We start from the raw sequence: 19,681 nt of genomic DNA on the forward strand, positions 1-19,681 counted from the left end.
ATCCAGACGTCCTGCCAAACTCCTGACAACCAGTCCAGACTTTGCCAACAGCTATTCCAGCATCAGCATCGCAGCCAAATAATTAACCTGAAAACCATGTCTGTTCCTATAAATGGCTTTTTTTACACCCTTCATTACAGCTTCAACATTGTTGCGAGGAAGTAAAAAGCAAGGAACTGCTGCCAGGTGCAAATTTAACAGCCTCCCTATTAATGTGCAAACAAATCCAATTACCTATGACTGACCGAGATCCCAATGTGATAAATTTAATGGGAAACGCTGTTTGGGTGTTGAAATCGGAGCTTGTGACCTGTAAAATATTTGTTCTGAGAATTGTCCTTCAAATAACACTGAGAAGATGTTCAGGTTTATGTTTAAAAGATGATGATATCTATTAATTTCAACGTGATTATATCCCAGATGTCATTCATGTACATTTCCTGAACTCATCGTAGTGTTTTAAGCGAAGTAAAAAATGACACAAAGTTCGTCTTGTTAAATCATTAAAAAAAGGTTTATTACCAATGTAAAACGACACTGCGCCTTTTCATGAACACTACAGTATCTTCACCATGCCTGACACATTTAGAACTGTTATTAATAAGCAAGACCCATGCTGAGCCCCTCCAATCTGGACTTATATCACACCAGATGGATAGACATGCCACCCTTTACTGACAATCTCTTTAAAGGAATCACAGTTTCGAAAAATAATTCAGAGCGCTAGGTTTACATTGTATATGTACATCTCTAAAATGTCCATTTATAGATATATTCTTATTTACAAAGGCTTCTTCAGGTATTGTATACTCCTAAAGGCTGAAACAAAAGGAACAAAAATAAAGAGTTACAGGATTTTCGGTTTATGGAAGACTAAATAATACCCTTGTAAAAATATGGTAACAGCCAAAGAATATGTATATAAATAAAATTTTATCCAAAGAATCAACAGTTACCGCATTCGATGGTGTTGTGCAGTGTTTAAAAAATGATAAGCATTATAAAGGTTTAGCATCAGAATCTTTTGCTCTATTTAGCACTCTCGGACGCCTCAATACAACACCTGTCTTGACAAAAAAAGCACAGCATATGAATGATGTACGAACATAGCAGTATTCATACTACAAACCTTTACTAAGCATAATGTAGATGAACATTCATTTCAAAATGAAACTCGGTCATATCGATCAAATATTATAGAGTGTTTGCATGACTACTGATTACACAGATATTACAGGTATTAATGTTGATTGCTGTAAGAAACTGGACAGAACTCACCAAAAGAAAGCACTGGTTTGGGAAATGGCAGTAGTACTGTTGATTGGTGAGTGTCACACATTGTGATAAATCGCAGTCATTCGTGACTGAATTGTGGGAGAGAGAGAGAGAGATCTTAACTGGACACCAGACAACAGAGACCGAAGAACCGCCGCTTTCTCTGCCGGACCATGGGGTATGGCGCCAGATTCAACAAACTGCTGTCATCTGTATTCATACAAAAACAGATAAATGTAGAGATCAATGCTCTGAATTGTTGCTCATTTAGGGATAGTTCACCAAAAAAAAAAAAAAAAAAAATTCTGTCATTATTTCAACCCAGGCTCAATATTGATAAGTACCCCTGGATACGTTTCTGGACAGCATTAAATACATATATATTTTTTTGCAGTTTTTGTTTTCACGAATTCACCAGAGGGCACTGTGTACGCTTTTTCAATCTCAAATTCAGTGTCATATGCGTCTGTTGCTCTCACATAAATCCACCAGAGGCTGCTGTCGACTGTCTGACCGACTGATTCACTCGCGGTCAACTCCTTTCTGTGTCTCAGGTCCGCCAATGTACATGGTGAGCTACTGGGCAAACTGACAACAGTGGAAAAGCTGTCCACATGGAGGTAAGTGGTCAGCGCGTAATTAAACGGAAGCCGCCAGCAGCATCATACTGCCCCGTAGTGTTCGTTTTAAAGTATCTCTGGCTACATAATGCGCTCTCCAGAAATGTATATGGGGGTACGTTCAGTAAGGAGCCTGTGCTGCATTTACTCACTCTTGACTTGTTTTAAAGCATTTTTTTATTGAGTGTTGAACACCTTCTATGGTCAAAAAGACTAAAACTATGGTGCGTTTTCCAAACATTGATATAACTCACGGCTGAACTATCACAATGCGATGTATCATTTGGGAAAAGAACAATGTAGTGAGGAGAGGTTTCCCAAAAACCGTAGTTTCTCTGTCACAAATCCATTATTTTAACCACATTAGTTATAATGTAAAACATCCATAATAATGCTCTAAACAGAGTGAAGAAACAATTTCTTTAGAGAAACCCCCCCATAATTCATTATACAATTTTGATTGTTTTACTCGAACACGCATTTAAAAAAGATCAAATATTAGTTTTGGAAAAAACATCCATGCACTTTTCATATTAAGTACAATATATGTAAACGACACATATAGAACGTATATATATTCCCTTTACAAATATTATTGAGAATATTTCATATAATATTACTAACATAACATGTATTCTAATCTCATATATAAATCAAATACATTGTTAATGGTTGTAGGCCTAATTTACAGTAGGGTAATTATTAAGAAATAAAAAACGTATGCTATATATTTTTGTTTTTACAAGCTTTGGAGACGTAACATCAATTTTAAACAATGTCACCTATAGCTTTTATCATGAGCCATGAGCTGTTTTCAAATTGCATTATAAAAGGCAACGCAATTGTCAATATGAAGATCGCTAAAACTGAACAGTAAAAATACTTTAAAAGCAAATTACACCAAAGAGAGATGACTTTCATGTTTTTTTTTTTTTTTTTTTTTTTTAGATCATTCCAAGTTTAAATGTTATAAATGAACAGGGCAAAGGAGGGATAACTGGAAATAGAACAAAGTCAGGAACTTCTAACTGCAGCTCCAGAGGTGTAGTTGCAAGTGTAAATGTTCGTTGGAAAAACGAATTTGGAAAACGCCAAATCAAGGAATAATGTTTGTAACGACGAAACTTGCGACCTTAGTTGGCTAATGATGGTTTTCAGAAATGCACCCCTGGTTTGATACAAGTCAAGGGTAAGTAAATATTTGCAGAATCATAATTTACACTCATTAGTTCATCCAAGTTGTAGATGAATAATTCAAGTTCAGTAGAAGTTCAGAAGTTCAGCATTTTTTAATGCTGTAACTGTGTCTCTCTGTGATTCATAAACGCAAGTACAAGCGCTTGGTGTTTATTTGAATACTAAGTCAAAAGGTTTAATATCATGTCAAGAAGTTGGATCAGTCTTGTTTCTAAATTAAGACAACCTAAAATCAATTTAAACTGACTACCTTGATGACAAATTGACATCTAACATTGGTGTCAAAAACACACCAAAATTCAAATACAGGACTGTCTATTATTCGATTTTTGACATCAATGCAAGTGTCAATGTGAGATCAGGTTAGTCAATTGACATCAAATCGATTTGCATTTTTGACCTGTTTATTGATGTTGATTTAGCATCAAGGTATCTACAGGGATATATCTACAGTCCCTGACAAAAGTCTTGTCGCTTATCTAATTTGTAGAAACACCTGCTATTAACCTGACTTTTATTTAATCCATTGGTGTTAGGAAGAGTTTATATGAAAAGCTAAAACCCTCCCAAATTATGTTTAATGCACTGAAATAAATTAGTTTCACTGAAACAAGATTTATCATTTAATCAAAACAGAAAGGTCAAATTTTGGCAAGACAAAAGTTCTGTCGCCTGTACGAAAATCAAACAAATTTACTGCAAATACAATAATATGTCAGCAAATTAGGTAGTGGTGCTGTGAGATCCACATTTAATATCTTGTATGACTTCCATGAGCTTGAAGAACTGCATCCATGCGGTTAGGCAAGGATTCATACAATTTATTGATGAAGTCATCAGGAATAGCAAAGAAAGCAGTCTTGCATGCCTCCCAGAGTTCATCAATATTCTTTGGTTTCATTTTCCATGCTTCCTCTTTCATCCTACCCCACATGTGCTCAATGATGTTCATGTCTGGTGACTGGGCTGGCCAATCCTGGAGCATCTTGATCTCCTTCGCCTTGTGGAACTTTGATGTGGAGATGGAAGTATGCGATAGAGCACCATCCTGCTGCAGAATTAGGCCTTTTTTATGGTTGGGAATATAAGAGGTAGCTAAGACTTCTTGGTATTTTAGACTATTGATGTGGCCTTCCACCCTGCAGATCTCATGCACACTCCCATACTGGATGTAACCCCAGACCATGATTTTTCCACCACCAAACTTCACTGTTTTCTGGGTGAATCTTGGATCCATGCGGGGTCCAGTAGGTCTCCTGCAATATTTGCAGCGACTGTGGTGTAATTCAACAGAAGATTCATCAAAAAAATCCACCTTCTGCCACTTTTCCAGTGTCCATCCATTTAGCAGGCAGTGGGCCTTGGCAAATGCCACACGGTTTTTCAATTGTCTTTTGTTTAGTACTTGCTTCTGGGCACTGATTCGGCCATTTCGAGACAGAATACGACAAACTGTTCTGGTTGACACAGGGACTTCAGGTGACCAGGTCTCGTGGAGCTCTGCAGCAGTGGAAAATGGGCTGGCCTTAGATTTTCGAGCCAACAAATGGTCCTCTCGAGCAGTTATCTTGAGGCGTCTGCCTGACCTGGGCTTTTAAAAAACATCTCCAGTCTCTTCAAGTCTTTTTTTTATCCTCTGTACTTGACGCTGAGACACTTCGAAGGTTTCTGCCACATCAGCAGTGGATCTGGTTTTCAGCCTCTTGATAATCAAGACTAGTCTCAGGGTGAAACTTAGGCATTTTTGCAGAGGTCTAGTTGCATTTGATGTGAAGGACTAGTGTACTGGGGTTCTTTTTATACACACCTGAGACCTAATTGGTCCATTATTAGTCACAAGTGAAGCTCATATGACAAGGCGACAACACTTATGTCTTCACAACAATGGACTCAATAGGCTTTACAAAGCTGGGAATATTAGAATACTTTCTGACAGTTTCGTTTTGCACTGAAACATTATTACAAAAGCTGTTGGGATTAAAATGTGCCATTTCTTGAAAAGAAATCTTGATTAGAAATATATTTCAGTGACACTTCAAGTCAATTTGTACACAAGCGACAGGACTTTTGTCAGGGACTGTAGTGTGAGGGTCTATTTAATTTGAATGATACAGAGACCCTTATTTATGTTCAGATTTCTTTTTGTACTTCGTTCTTTAATATTTTGAATCATTGTAATGTATTGCATTTTCAATCAGTACACAATGCCTGCTCATTGAAGGGTTGATTTAAACATTTTATAAATGACTTTTATAGCTCTAAATGTCTGGGTATATACAGTACATACTTAGCTGAGCTTCTGAGACCTTACAAAACAGGTAGATATCTTAGATCTTCTTTTTAACTAATCACATTTACAAGACCTACAACTAAAACTAAAAGAAGAAACCCAAACTTTTGAACACTTCTGTAAATGAAATTTCTTCCTGTCATTTTTTGTTTAATTGTATTTCGTTGTTTAATATTTTGAATCATTGTAATGTATTGCATTTTCAATCAGTACACAATGTCTGCTCATTGAATGAGTGATTTAAATATATTCTTACTGACTTCAACAGCCTTAAACATTCTGGGTACATACAGTACATAGCTGAGCTTCTGAGACATTACAAAACAGGTAGAGGTCTTAAATCTTCTTTTTAACGAATTGCTAGCATTTAAAAGACCTACAACTAAAATTAAAAGGAGAATCCCAAACTTTTGAACGCTTGGGTACAACTGAGACCTTGCTGTTATTGAAAGTTTTGAAAACCCAATTTTTTCAAGCTTTCAGTGAATTAGTCTGTAATATCAGCGAGGGAACTTGTGTAAGTGAACATTACCTTGGTTCTTCAGCGGTAAAGGCATTGTCTCCCTGAGTTTGCTTAGCAGATTTTTCATTTCTGTCATGTCCCTAGAACATCAAGAATGTGTTTGAGATTCAAACTATCAGTTTAACACTGAGCGATTCTGCTCAGACTATTTACCTCTCGATGTTCTCAATGTCTGTGGCCACCAGGAAGTACGTGTGCGGACAGTCCGGTGGAGTGGAGGACGTGTCTTCCAGGATCGGAATGTCAGAACTGTCCTCCTTCCTACTGTCCAACTTTGTAGCTCCTAAGTAATGTTTTCCTGGAACACATACAGTGAGACATTACTTTCATAGTACGTACACTCTAAAAAGTAACACTTGTTGTTTGTTTAAACTTTGTATTTAAATTGATCTGAAACAACACAATTGTTTTTATTTTTGGGGGGACAACTTAATTGTTTTATGTTCAATCCACAAAAATTTGCAAAAACTAATAAGTTAACTTAATTTCTTCATGTTGTCTCAACAAAAACAGATTGTGTAGAAAATTGTTGCAATTTATATGTGTTGAATTTAATCAAACAAATTATAAATAGTAATGTTCAACTTAAGTTGTTTGTTTAAACTCAGCCCAAATAAATTCTTTACAACCTCTTTACTTAAAAAATTAGTAAATCCAACAAATCATCTTTGAATAATTTTTTTCAGTGTAGACTATAGGGCTGTGCGAGCAATTTTAGTTTATAATTTTATCATAATTATTAGGAGAACACTATAAATTGATTGTGAAAATGGCTACATACTGTTCCTATCTTTTAGCACCTAAACTGCTAGCAGTAGTAACCTTTTAAATCAGTTTTATCTAAACAATTTTTGGTAACACTTTACAATAACGTTATATTACATAATGTTAACTAATGCATTACTTAACATGAATTAACAGTGAACAATACATGTGTTAAGCATTACTTAATCTTTGTCAATGTTAACTACACACATACTAATGTGTTACTAACTAATGGTGAACAGCGACTATTATTCAGCATAATCTTGGTTAATGTTAACACTCATATTCTAATGCATGTCTTTACATTAACAGCCTAATTAGTTCATGATTACAAGGGGTTGTATATATATTGGATATTTTATTTAAAAAAATCTGAAAAACAGCCATAATGTTTTTTTTTTACCAAGGTGATTTTAGAGTTAGAGTCATGGACTGTTGTCCTTCCAGTGTAGACTCAGTGTAGACTAAGTGTAGACAGTGTAGACTCAGTGTAGACTAAATCAACCAAATTACAGATGATTCATCAATGGTAATATGGTCCACTTTAGCCTTCAGATATGCACTCGAATAGACAAATACTGTACACAGAAATCTATATTAGAATGTCTGCCTTTTCATGCTTTATCTTAAAACAAGTAAAGTAGGCAGTTAGAAAAGTAATCATATGTTTGTTAGTATATAGGTATTCTGTCTTAAGGTGACAGTCAACACATGTTAAAGTGTTATTTCAACAAAGAAAATACATAACAGCACAGTGCTTATGAACACATGCAGCAAACTGACGCTGAGAAGAAACATTGAATACAATAATTTTTGTTTTATTAGCACACCAAAATATGTTTGTAACTTTATGATATTCTGACTGAACCACATATGGTTTGAGGATATGTTTTAAAAATCGATAAAACTTTAGTTTAGGTCACAATTCACGATATTAACTACTGGCTTATCAGCTGCCTATTATTGAGACGTTAACTGTTGATTAGTATTTATAAAGCATGATCTTATTATACATCCCTAATCTTGCCTAATACCTAAACCCAACTACTACCTTATTAACTATTAATAAACAGCTAATTAGTAGTTTATTAAGCTAGAAGTGTTAATGATTTGGTAATACCATGAATTGAATGTTACTAAAACATTTTGTGGACTTTTACTTTTTTTCTTGTTCTTGTTTGTTCTTGTTTTTTGGAAGATGAGGGAACTCAGATTTCACCTAAACTATATTAATGTCTAAAGTTTAAGGATTTTGAAATTACACGAGAAAAAGTAATTAATCACAATCACATAATGTTTTAAGGGTAAACCAATCTTTTAATAAAAAAATAATGAGTGAATAACAAGGAAGAATAAGAATACCTCTTACAACAACTTCACAGCAGATTCGAATGTTATCTCTCCATTGAATGAGTGTTATCAGTGGATGGGCCAGTAGGGGCCTTCTGAGCCTACTGGCAGGCTCAGAAGGCTGTTATCATCCATCCACATGGTTCATCTGCTATAGATTTGCTGAAGTTTGCCCTGCGGGATTGCACTTTTTTTTTTTAAAAGAAACTTCTTTGGAGCATCAATCTTGTCAATGCTATTATTGAATGGGCATTATCAATGGTTATCAGCTAATAAATATGGGCAGTGGACACACTGAGGAAGGCATTGTGCCTAAAGGTTTGTGTCTTTAAATCACTCGAAGAATGTAAAAAGAGAAAATAAAAACAGTACGAAGCAATTACTTAATGAGTGTGAATCATTACCTTTCTGAAGAATCAGCTATAGATCCCATACGGCTGCAGCCAGAAGTTAACAAGAATTATATTTATTATTTATTAAATTTGCCATTACTTTAATTAAATTAATGTTTACCCCAACCCTAAACCCAACCATCACAGTAATGTAAAAGCAGATCTGTATCCCGAGTCTTCGCTATTAGTATAGCTGATTAACCACGTGGATGGATGGCAACAGCTATCTGAGCCAACCAAAAGGTGCAGAAGGCCTGTACTTGCCCATATCTATTAGCTGATAACCACCGATAATTCCCATTCAATCAAGTGATAACATTCGAAGAGGGTAACTTTATTTAGAATGAATGTATAACTAAATAATACTCTTTAAAAAAGTATGAGATTTGATTCCTCGATTCAATTTCTGTATGTTAAGAACATTCCATTTACCAGGCTATATTGTTTATTTCTTTGGTTTATGTGTATAATCTACACCACTACCAGCGTCTGCTTCCTCAAATAGTGTACTCTTTAACAAAATAACAAAATCTAACACTATTTCTACAAGGTGCAATTTTGGATACAGCCAAAGTCTGACAAGTTTGTAGTATACTTCCTCTGTCTGGTTGTGCTTAAAACCACAGTAAGGGTGTTACATATCACACATGCACACTTCAGTTAACTGACAGACTGCAGGTTTGCTTTCACATGCTGCTTAAAATCAACATAAGAGGCAAAAATCTATTGTATTTATTCTATTGTTTGTCATTTTTACTGACTGTTTCAACTGACCATAGTTTGTTGATTGTGAATTGCTCTCAAAAAGAAAATATGAAGAGATTTGGTAGCATTTTGGGGTTTTTATCAATGCATTGACTCTTGAAGTTTTTTCTTCAGGGACCTAGAAGTCTAGGACCTCCTCGCCTCTGACTGGCAGAAATGACCATCACAAGATTTGACCTCAAGGCAACAGTCTGCTTGTCCATATTTACTGAGCTCAAATCACAGACACAAATAAAGTAAGCTCCAGCCAACATGAAGCCACTAGAAAGCTCTAGATTTGGACAAGCCGGCTTCATGGACAGCAGTTTCCCCCCAAGGCGTCCTCGCAGCATTACCTTTCCTGTGTAGCTGCAGGGACCCCAGCAGACACACAGATTTCAGCATCTCCGTCAGGTACATCTCCAGACAGCACTGCAGCTGGATGAAGAGGCGGCAGATCTCCGGATGGATTTCTCCATCTTCTGGGCTGTGAAGAAAAAGCATCAATAATGCATTTTAGATCTGGATTCTGCAAAGTTCTGGCCCCGAGCCCTGCGCTTCAACCTGTCTAATTTCTCACGAGTTACCATGTCCTTGCATTTCTGCAGTCGACAATAAGCCTTCACTGAAAGCATACTATATATCTATATATATATATATATATATATATTTATATATATATATATATATATATATATATATATATATATATATATATATATATATATATATATATATATTGTATAGCTTAACATGTGTGTAGCGTTTTTAGCCTTCTGATTATTGATACATATTGGTTATATTGGTTAAAACATGTCTTAAAAAACGTTTTATACACTATAAAAATAACATGATTAATAGGTCACACAGTTTTGCTACTTTAAAGGATTCACTTTTTGGTGCACATATAACCAAAGTGCTCGTGAATGTGAACACTGATCTGGCGATGCAAGAAGAAACAGCTGAATAAAGTCATTATTTTCTATCATGTGCACACAAATGTACTTTCGTAGCTTCATAATATTCTCATTGAGCCACTGAATATGTAACAGTTGCTGTCTATGGAGGATGAGAGAGCTCTCGGATTTTTTCTAACATATCTTAATTTGTGTTCTGAAGATGAACGAATGTCCCAAGGGTTTGGAATGACATGAGGGATGAGTAAATAAATGACAGAATTTTCATTTTGGGGTAAGCTAACCCTTTAAATTAACAATGTTTATTGTAAAAGTTTTACAATATTTAATATTTGAATACAATTTTAGATGTTCTATTTTGTTTATATTGAGTGTTTCTGCCTTATTTCTGCTTTCATTGTTTTTTAAATAATTTTGTTTTAGACTTTTTTGATTTAAGTAAAATAAAATAAAATTGTATTCGCAAATGGGTTAAATAAGTTGTAATGTTTAATATAAATACATGATTAGAAAAGGGGCAACCCAGTACGGTGCTGCCGTACCGAGGGGTGCCCAAACTCGGTTCTGGAGGGCCGGTGTCCTTAAAAGTTTAGTTCCAACCCCAATCAGACACACCTGGGCTAGCTGATCAAGCTCTTACTAGGCTTTCTAGAAACATGGTGAGTTGAGGCAAGTTAGGGCTAAAATCTGCAGGACACTGGCTTAAATTTTAAGCATTTTAATTAAAAGTTTGCTTTTTCACATCTGATTTTTTTTTTTTTTAAAGACAAATTTATATTTATACTATTTACAATATCTATCCATTTATCAGTAAAACACCATATTTGCATATTTGAAATTCCATTAAGAATTGCTATTTTGGAGTTTAACATACTATTGTAGCTATTTAATTTTTTAATTTTTATATAGAATTTTATATAGAAATTATATATAATTTTTGAGTAAATTGCTTGTGTGTTTGCCATTTATTTAATTTTTCTATATAGTTAGCCTTTTTGTCATAATCTTAATGCCAACATAACAACAATAAACAATAATATTTTTACAGTAAATGTATATTTTATTGAAAACAAATGTGTTTAGCTTTAATGTTTTTGTTTACTATAATAACCCTTAATGAAATCTACAATGTTCTAATGACCAAACACAAAGCTCATTGAAATCTTGGCAGTATTCGAGAAGCTAACAATATCATAGTGAATATATGATGAATATTCAATATACAGCCCTGTTTGATTTTTTTCTGAGCTGCATGTTTACAAGGTTGTACAGACAATCTAGAGCTCTAAACACATTAGCTCAATAGCGAGCGAGAATTCGTAGAAAATCTGATTTCTCAGAATCCTACGCATGTAATTACTGCTCTGTAAATCCCAGGTGAAATGCTGTGGCATGGCGGAAACTTCATTTTCCTGTTCTTCAATTACCTGGAACAGAAGGATGGCACCAAACCCATCCAGGACAAATCATGTAAAAGGTCTATCAGGCACAGCATGGCCTTGGTGGTAAATTGCCACATTAACTAACTATAACAGGGACTACATGTTGAACAACACTCAACACGGAATCTATTTGACTATATTGCTTCTATAAAAATTCTGTTATTTTATCTGTAGAAAGAAAATTCACTCCATGTTCATGCGAAGGTCAAAGTAACATCCATGATAATGGAAAATAAAGCTTATATGTATTACTAAGTGCTGTGAAGGTGAAGTTTCAGATTTATAACATATACTACTATAATCATGTATGATTTTTATTACAGCTCACATGCTCATCAGATACTTACGTAAAGATATCAATGGTTTTATTATACTTGAAAAAAGTTGAAATTACTTGTTGTTGTTCTTATTGGTTTAGCAAAAATCAGTAAAAATGTCTGTACAACTACATTCAAGTTTACTTAACCTAAATAATAATATAGAATTTTTTCCCTAACAAAAATCAAATGAAAATTCTAATGCCTAAAGATCAAGTAATAAATTGAACTTTCAAAACAACTACCCAGATAAATCAAATGCTCAAACAACGATAAATAAAAATGCATTCTCAAATGAGAAATCAAATTTATTTGATATTTAATTTTCATGAACAACTCAGTAAAATTCTGTAATAATTAAATGACAAATCAAATGAATAATTCAAATGGAAGAACCAGTTTCTGGTTCCTGAATACACACACAGCTGGAAGCCATGATGGACTGATTACTGGGACTATAAAGACACCTCACTCACACAGACCTTGCTGAGTCTTGTTTTTCCCTGTGAAGCAGTACAAAATTTTTTCGCTGTTTGTCCTGCCATGTTTTGATCCTTGTCTTGTTTACGGTTATTGTTGTTTTACCTCCTGTCCTGTTTCTAATTCTGTCTAGAAAATGTCTTGTTAACATTTGTCTCTGCTTTAGTTTTTTTTTTTTTTTTTTTTTAAATAATGTATTATTTCTTAGTACAAATTTCCAAATGAGTTTTATTGTTCACTTAATTTCAGATATTTTAGGTCAGTGCAACAGATGTTTTCAAAAATTAAACAAAAAAAAAAAAAACAAAGGGAAATAAGAATTGTTTTTTTTTTTTTTTTTTTTTTTTTGTACTGGCTTAATATTTTACAGTGTAGTAAATCCATGGTTAATCTGTGGTTACCAGAGGTTAACTGGAAACGACATTTTTATAATTGCTTAAATGTTTTATATTAAGTGGCTTTAATAACTATAAATCTACATTTAAATTAAAATTTGGTACAACGCTCTTACTGTGTACATAAATGTTTTTACATTGTACTTATATTTAAAAAAAATAGTTTGCATGCAATAACATTTGTGGTTAACTAACCCTTTAACCTATACCCATATCCAACCTCAATAGCACCATAAGTGTTGTTTAATATGAACACAGCATGTACATTTTAGATATTTTTGGATGTAAGTACTTAGTAGTTAAGGTCACTTAATATAAAGTGGGACCAAATGTTTTTATTTAGTTTGTAGTAAAATTATGTTTCATTGACGTTTTCAAGAATGGGTCCATGACACCTAGGTGCTCGCAAGGGTACTGCAAATATTGTATATATAAATATATATTAGAGGGCGATGCAGTGAAGAAGTCTTGCCTCACAGCAAGAAGGTCGCTGTTTCGAGCCTTGGCTGGATTAGTTAGCGTTCCTGTGTGGAGTTTGCATGTTCTCCCTGTGTTCGTGTGGGTTTCCTCCGTGTGCTCCAGTTTCCCCCAAAGTCCAAAGACATGCTGTACAGGTGAATTTGGTAGGCTAAATTGTCTATAGTGTATGAATTAGTGTGTATGACAAAGTAGTGTGTATGGATGTTTCCCAGAGAAGGGTTGCAGCTGGAAGGGCATCCGCTGCGTAAAACATATGCTGGATAAGTTGGCGATTCATTCTGCTGTGGAGACCCTTAATAAAGGGTCTAAGCCGAAAAGGAAAAAAAATTCTAATTCTTAGTCCCACACATTAACATGCAATAAACAAATACATCAAAATTGTGAAATTGCACATCCTACCCTGATATTGCAGAAAGGTTCTGATGTGCTGTTCGTGCCATCTCACAGCCTTTTGTGCGTGTCTTGTGCATTTCCGCCCGAAGAGAAGGACAATCAGCGGAAATCTCTCCAATAGAGATAACCAACTCCCTATAGAGGGCCACAAGTGTATTGAACTCCTGGACAACCTTTTGGAAGAGAGGAAAACAAAGGCAAACAAGCTAAGAAAGTACAGGCTGAACAAATCTATTTTAACCTTGAAAATGTATCAAGCCGATAAATTAAAGAGGTTTTTAACTTTGAGGAGATGACATGCATCCAAGTTGCCTAGACATTTTTCATTCTTAACATTGAAACATCCAGACAGTTTCACAAAGGTAAAACAGGCTATTTGCTGGGGAGCAGAGCCTCAGGCGACAGATGCTCATGCCATTTTATCAATATTTGGTATAAAGGATTAGCGTTCAATGGCAAGCAGTTTTAACATTTATGCCTTACTTTACAAGTAGTATCCATTTTTATGCTATTAGGACATAACTTATAGCAAATTTACATTTATTCAATTAACTCATTTATTCAAAGTGGCTTATATTGCAGGTAAGAATACAGTAAGCACTTCAAATCATCAGAGAGGTGCAGTTTATAAATGCTATAATAAATCTGTCATTTTTTTTTCTTTATTTAAAAAAATTTAATTGTACCCCCGAGCATACAAGGATGAAAAAATGTGTCCTATAGGTGGTTTGTCAAACCCACTCACCTGCGTTAAGCACACTAAGAACTGCATGATATTTACAGAAACATGGAGTGTTTAAAAAAGGAAAGTGTTCGGTGCATATGAAGAGGAGAAATTGGGTCCTACAAGTGGTTTGAGGTTTTGTAATTTGATCACTCATAAATAATCTCATGGTGTCTACTCTATTATGTTGCTTGTAACTCTTGCAAGGGATGTTCCTACTTACAAGTGGACAAGTCTAAAAGGGATAGCTCACCCAAAAATGTATTTACCACAACCGAATATCCATGGTCTAGATGCCTTTCTTAAGCAGAATATTAAAGAAGGTCTACTCACATTAAAGAAGTGTTCCTCTAAAAAAAGAAAGGCACCTCTTGGATGACCTGTGGGTAAATAAATTAACAGGAGAATTTTTGGGGGGTGAGATGTCCCTTTAATAACAACTGACCTAGATATATATATATATATATATATATATATATATATATATATATATATATATATATATATATATATATATATATATATATATATATATCATAGATTAAGGATTGCATGGCACCATGTTTTCACCGTTTTCAGTTTGACCATTAGCTTCCACTTTGGAGTGGCAATTCTTCTCTGTTGATCTCAGTTCCCATTACATAAGGGAATGATGCAAAAAAGGAAAGCCCCACCAGTACTTAATATTTTATTTCAGATGGAAGTGCATCCACATACTGAAATAAAAGTCCCAGCAACCTCCGGTTCATGGGGATGAAAGAAATTAGAGTTTCCCACTCATATTAATGGCCACGCATGGCACAGTGGGTGGTACTGTCACCTCACAGCAAAAAGATTGCTGGTTCGAGCCTTGGCTAGGTCAGTTGGCATTTCTGTGTGGAGTTTGCACGTTCTCCCTGCATTTGCGTGGGTTTCCTCTGGGTGCTCCGGTTTCCCTCACAAGTGGTACAGGTAAATTGGGTAAGCTCAAATTGTCAGTAGTGTATGTGTGTGAATGAGAGTATATGGGTGTTTCACTGTGAAGGGTTGCAGCTGGAAGGGCATCCTCTGTGTAAAACATATGTTAGATAAGTTAATAAAATGACTAAGCTAAAAGAAAATAAAGGTTTGAATGAATAAATGAATGAATGAATGAATGAATGAATGAATGAATGAATGAATGAATGAATGAATGAATGAATGAATGAATGAATGAATGACTCATATTAACAAGTTTGTGGTGACGTTCATATGAATTCAACAACATACAATTTTTCCAACAGGACTTGAAGGGATTATCTTTAGATATTAGTATCCACTGACTGGCACCTTTATGTGGTACAACTGCACAAACATCTAATCAGCCAATCATATGGCAGCATCCCAGCAAATTTAAGCAAGAAGATGTGGTCAAGACTATCTACTGAAGTACAAGCTGAGCATTAGAATGAGGAAGGAAGGTGATTGAATTACTTTGAATGTGGTATTTTTGGATCTTGTCTGAGCATTTCAGAAACTATTGATCTACTGGGATAACAGCAAGTGAGCAACAGTAATATTTTTTTAAATGCTTTGTTGGACCAAGAGAGTCAGAAATATTGACCTGAATGTTTATAACGATAAAACGGCAACAGCAATTCAAACAACCACTTATTAAAAATGAGATCTGCAGAAGAGAATCTAAACCTTAAAGCAAACCTTGAAGCAGATGAACTACAGCAGTAGAAGAGCGCACCAGTGGCAATCCTGTCAAGTAACAAACCCAAACTCACACTACAAATTAGACAGGCTTACAAAAATTAAACAAAAAAAGTATAAGATTGCCTGATTAAATTATTATTATTATTTTTTTTTGTAGAATTAACACAAGCAACACAAAGGAATGGATTTGTCATGCATTGTATCAATTGTTTAGGTTGTTGGTGGTATAAAAGGGGTGGATGAGGTTTTCTGTGATTTTGGTCTCTTTAATACCATTTGAGCATTGTTTAAATATCAGACTCTACAGCAACAACATCAGCAATGTGATATTATTACATATAAACCAACATCTCAGAGGAAGGTGCTTTTCTAGCACCTTGCTGAATTCAGGCCACACAGATTTAGAGCAATACTAAAGCCAAAAATGGTATGGTGAAACCTGGTACTTGCAGGGTGAATCAAATGAGTTATACAGAAATTATTAGAATTTTTTTAAAACTAGTACATGTAACACATAAACGTTATGTTTGGTAAATGGTTGCATATTTTTGTTATTGAATTATGTTGGTTTTGGTTCAGATGTCAACAAACTTCCATCAAATTAAAGTTGCATATAAACTAACTAGACGGACAATGGCAACACTTACTAATGATTTTGGAAAAGTTATTAGACACATCTTATGATTATACATAAGTGAACAGTGGTCAAATTTGGTCAATGAGTTTGTTTACATAAACATTCTTAAGACGATCATGCTTAAGCTGACAATGTATGTCTTCAGGCAAATGTGTTAAACCATATTCCTTTACCAACATTAGATCATATAAAGCTTAAAGGAATAATTCACCTAAAAATTTTAACTAAACCATACTTTACTCACCCCAAATACATTCTCTGTGTATATTGATTTATTCTTTTAGATGAACACAGCCAGTAGTTTTTTTTTTTCTTTCTTTTTTTCATTCTGGTTCATCCATGCTGTACAATGGTGTTGGTAGTGGCCTTTCTTTGTAGCTTCCAAAAGCTCATCAATCTGTTGTAAACTAACCCACAAGCTTCTAGGGGTTTAATGCATGTCAACCACAAAGTTACAATAAAATCACTGACTTCAGGTGGCAGCCAAATGTGAATTCTCTACTTGGCTGACCTCTGATAAGTCATATATACACAGAAGGTGGCTTGAGTGTGAGTAAATTATGGGGTAGTTTTAATTTTAAGTTGACAAACTATTGAAAATGTTTGTCCATTACCCCAGTTTTTCCAGGCATAAAAACACACTAACCTGCATTCAGTTAATTTACTGTAGTGCCCATGTGTCATATGTGATATGTGTGATATGCATCAATGAAAGTACGCTCATGTCAAATCATGTAAGCACATAAGGTCAAAGCCAGCATAGGTATGATAAGGTAAGCAAGGAGAACAAATATCGAAAACTTTTTCCTTTAACAAATGAATAAATAGTACTGGACACATAGCAGGCATAGAAATGTAGAATATGATAGGAAATGCACGACTGATAAATTGGAAAACTACAAGACTATTGATTATGCCATTAAAGTGAGAAATCATAGTGAATGGGTTAAGCATGCAAAAGACAATCCATTAAAAAGATTAACCATGAAAAAGACAATAATCCCTCTTGAAAATAAACCACAGCTTTATTAAGCATAGTAACCACAGATTTACTACCACAGTTAAATCTTTGCTAGAGTTGCAAACCCATGGGTAATTAGTGCTTATCATAATTTAACAAATATAAAATAATAATAATAATAATAATAATAAACCAAACCTTTTGTTGATTTATCTTAATTTTCACGAGGGGTGTTAGCGTTTTGATGTGAATAAATTAAAAGAAAGTATTTTATATAATAATTAAGTTACCTAATTGCTAGTAAACTATTAAAACAGTTAATTTTCATAAACCATTTTCAGACAGAATGAGCGTACAGGAGTTCATGAACGCATCCAATGCTAAAACGGCTTGCCACACGCTTTCTGCCTGTTAATGGGGCAAAGACTCCTCAAACACAACACGCGAGCTTGCAGTTCTCGCCCAAAATAGAGCACTAAATCACATTGCTCACTTCACGCCATAATCTGTCAAACGAAATGGAAAAATAAACCCCGAAAAAAGAAAGCTGCAACTACAGCCGCACCACAGGAAAAAGTCACAAACCTCCACGCCAAAAGCGTTCATTATTTAACCTCCCCAATGTCGCATTATACATTTAGGATGTTTGCACTTGCAGAAACCAGCGTGAATTTAAAACAGCGCTTCAACAATCAGTGGGATAATAAAAAAAGAAGAAGCTGTGGCTCATCATGACGCAGGCTTATACGCACCATTCTGCAGTCCGAGACGGCAAGCAGAGCTTCGCTGCTCTCCCGGCGCTCCGACTCTCTGGACGGGGCTTTACCGCCGATCTGGAAAATGGTCCCGGCAGTTCTGGGGCGGTTTTTGCGCCCATTCGGTGCAGAACTCATGCATACACATCAAGTGAAGAAACTGCCCTGATATAAAATGCTGATTGATCAATATACTGCCGCCGGTTTGCTAAACGTCTTACTCAATTGATCGATCTGCTCCTGGATTCTCTCCGCATTGCCGCGACGCAGAAGCCGAGTCACCTTCATTCACTCCAGCAGACAGCCGAAGTGTCCTTGCAGGGCTTCGTCTTATTCAGCAGAGAGAAATGCGATAACAAAGAACCAGATGCAAACATGTCTTGATGCCCCGTACAGTCCTTCAACAAAGAAAGAATAGCTGCTGCTTAAAAAAAACCAAACACCCCGCCGCGAGAATCTTTGCTCCCAAAAATGGACTAATATGCGGCGCAAGTGTGAACGCTCAACTCTGTGCGGCGTTTATTGAGAGTAGATTGCAGAAGGTGATCTAAGAGCGCTATTCTAACCTTGATAGGTGCAGTTGCTTGAGGCATGACGTGGTTGAACACACTGCACTCTCATAGGATGAGAATACTAATGCAACAGATTCACCAACTCCAGTGTGCACGGCTTCATCAAATGTGCCACTGAAGGATGGAGGCAGCAGAAATACACAGATCAAATGTACCGACGAACATCGTAAAAGCCTAACCAAGATGATTTAAGGGTGTTAACTGGTCTTTTCAGGCTGGTCATTATAGAGTTTGGCATGTGGAAAGTGCACAAAACCATTTAGCCTACCTATAAGCCTAGCGGGATATTTAAAACAATTAAACCATTCGGTTTAAAAGTGTTTTGGCAAAATATGCAATTTATCAATCTACTGTATACTCATGACTTAATATGAATTTAATCTATTTTATCATTAAGAGGCAGCATTAACTTAAATTTAAAAAAGTGATGATATAAATATAATTCATATTAACTGCAAGTAAACTATGTAATGGTGATAATGAAGTAAAAATGTTGGTGAAATGCATTCATTATAATGGTAATAAATTTGATTAGATTTGATTAATTTAAATTAAATACCATTTGCTGGTAAAAAGGTAGCAGTTTGAAGGATTAGATAGAGATTTAAAGTTACAATTAATTAACATTTTTGTGATTTCTATTCATTTATATATTTGTATATTTTTTAATATTTTTTTGTGTTTTTTGTAAACCATGATAAAATATACAGTGCTCATAATTAATAATTAATAAAAGTAATTAAATAAAATTCAGTTAAATTAATTTTAAAAA

At 34.9% G+C, this 19,681-nt stretch overlaps 1 protein-coding gene across 1 annotated transcript; it reads right to left on the minus strand.

The window, feature by feature from the left end:
* Positions 1-495: 495 nt before the first annotated feature.
* Positions 496-18,871, minus strand: rgs7bpa (regulator of G protein signaling 7 binding protein a). Its single transcript, NM_001076608.1, is given in 6 exon segments — positions 496-1,485; positions 5,915-5,985; positions 6,059-6,203; positions 9,513-9,643; positions 13,587-13,753; positions 18,335-18,871. Coding segments are annotated over 6 exon segments (747 nt in total). The 5' UTR covers positions 18,476-18,871; the 3' UTR covers positions 496-1,393.
* Between the last annotated feature and the right edge of the window lie 810 nt (positions 18,872-19,681).

This window comes from Danio rerio, chromosome 8 (assembly GCF_049306965.1).
Source record: "Danio rerio strain Tuebingen ecotype United States chromosome 8, GRCz12tu, whole genome shotgun sequence".
NCBI lineage: Eukaryota > Metazoa > Chordata > Actinopteri > Cypriniformes > Danionidae > Danio > Danio rerio.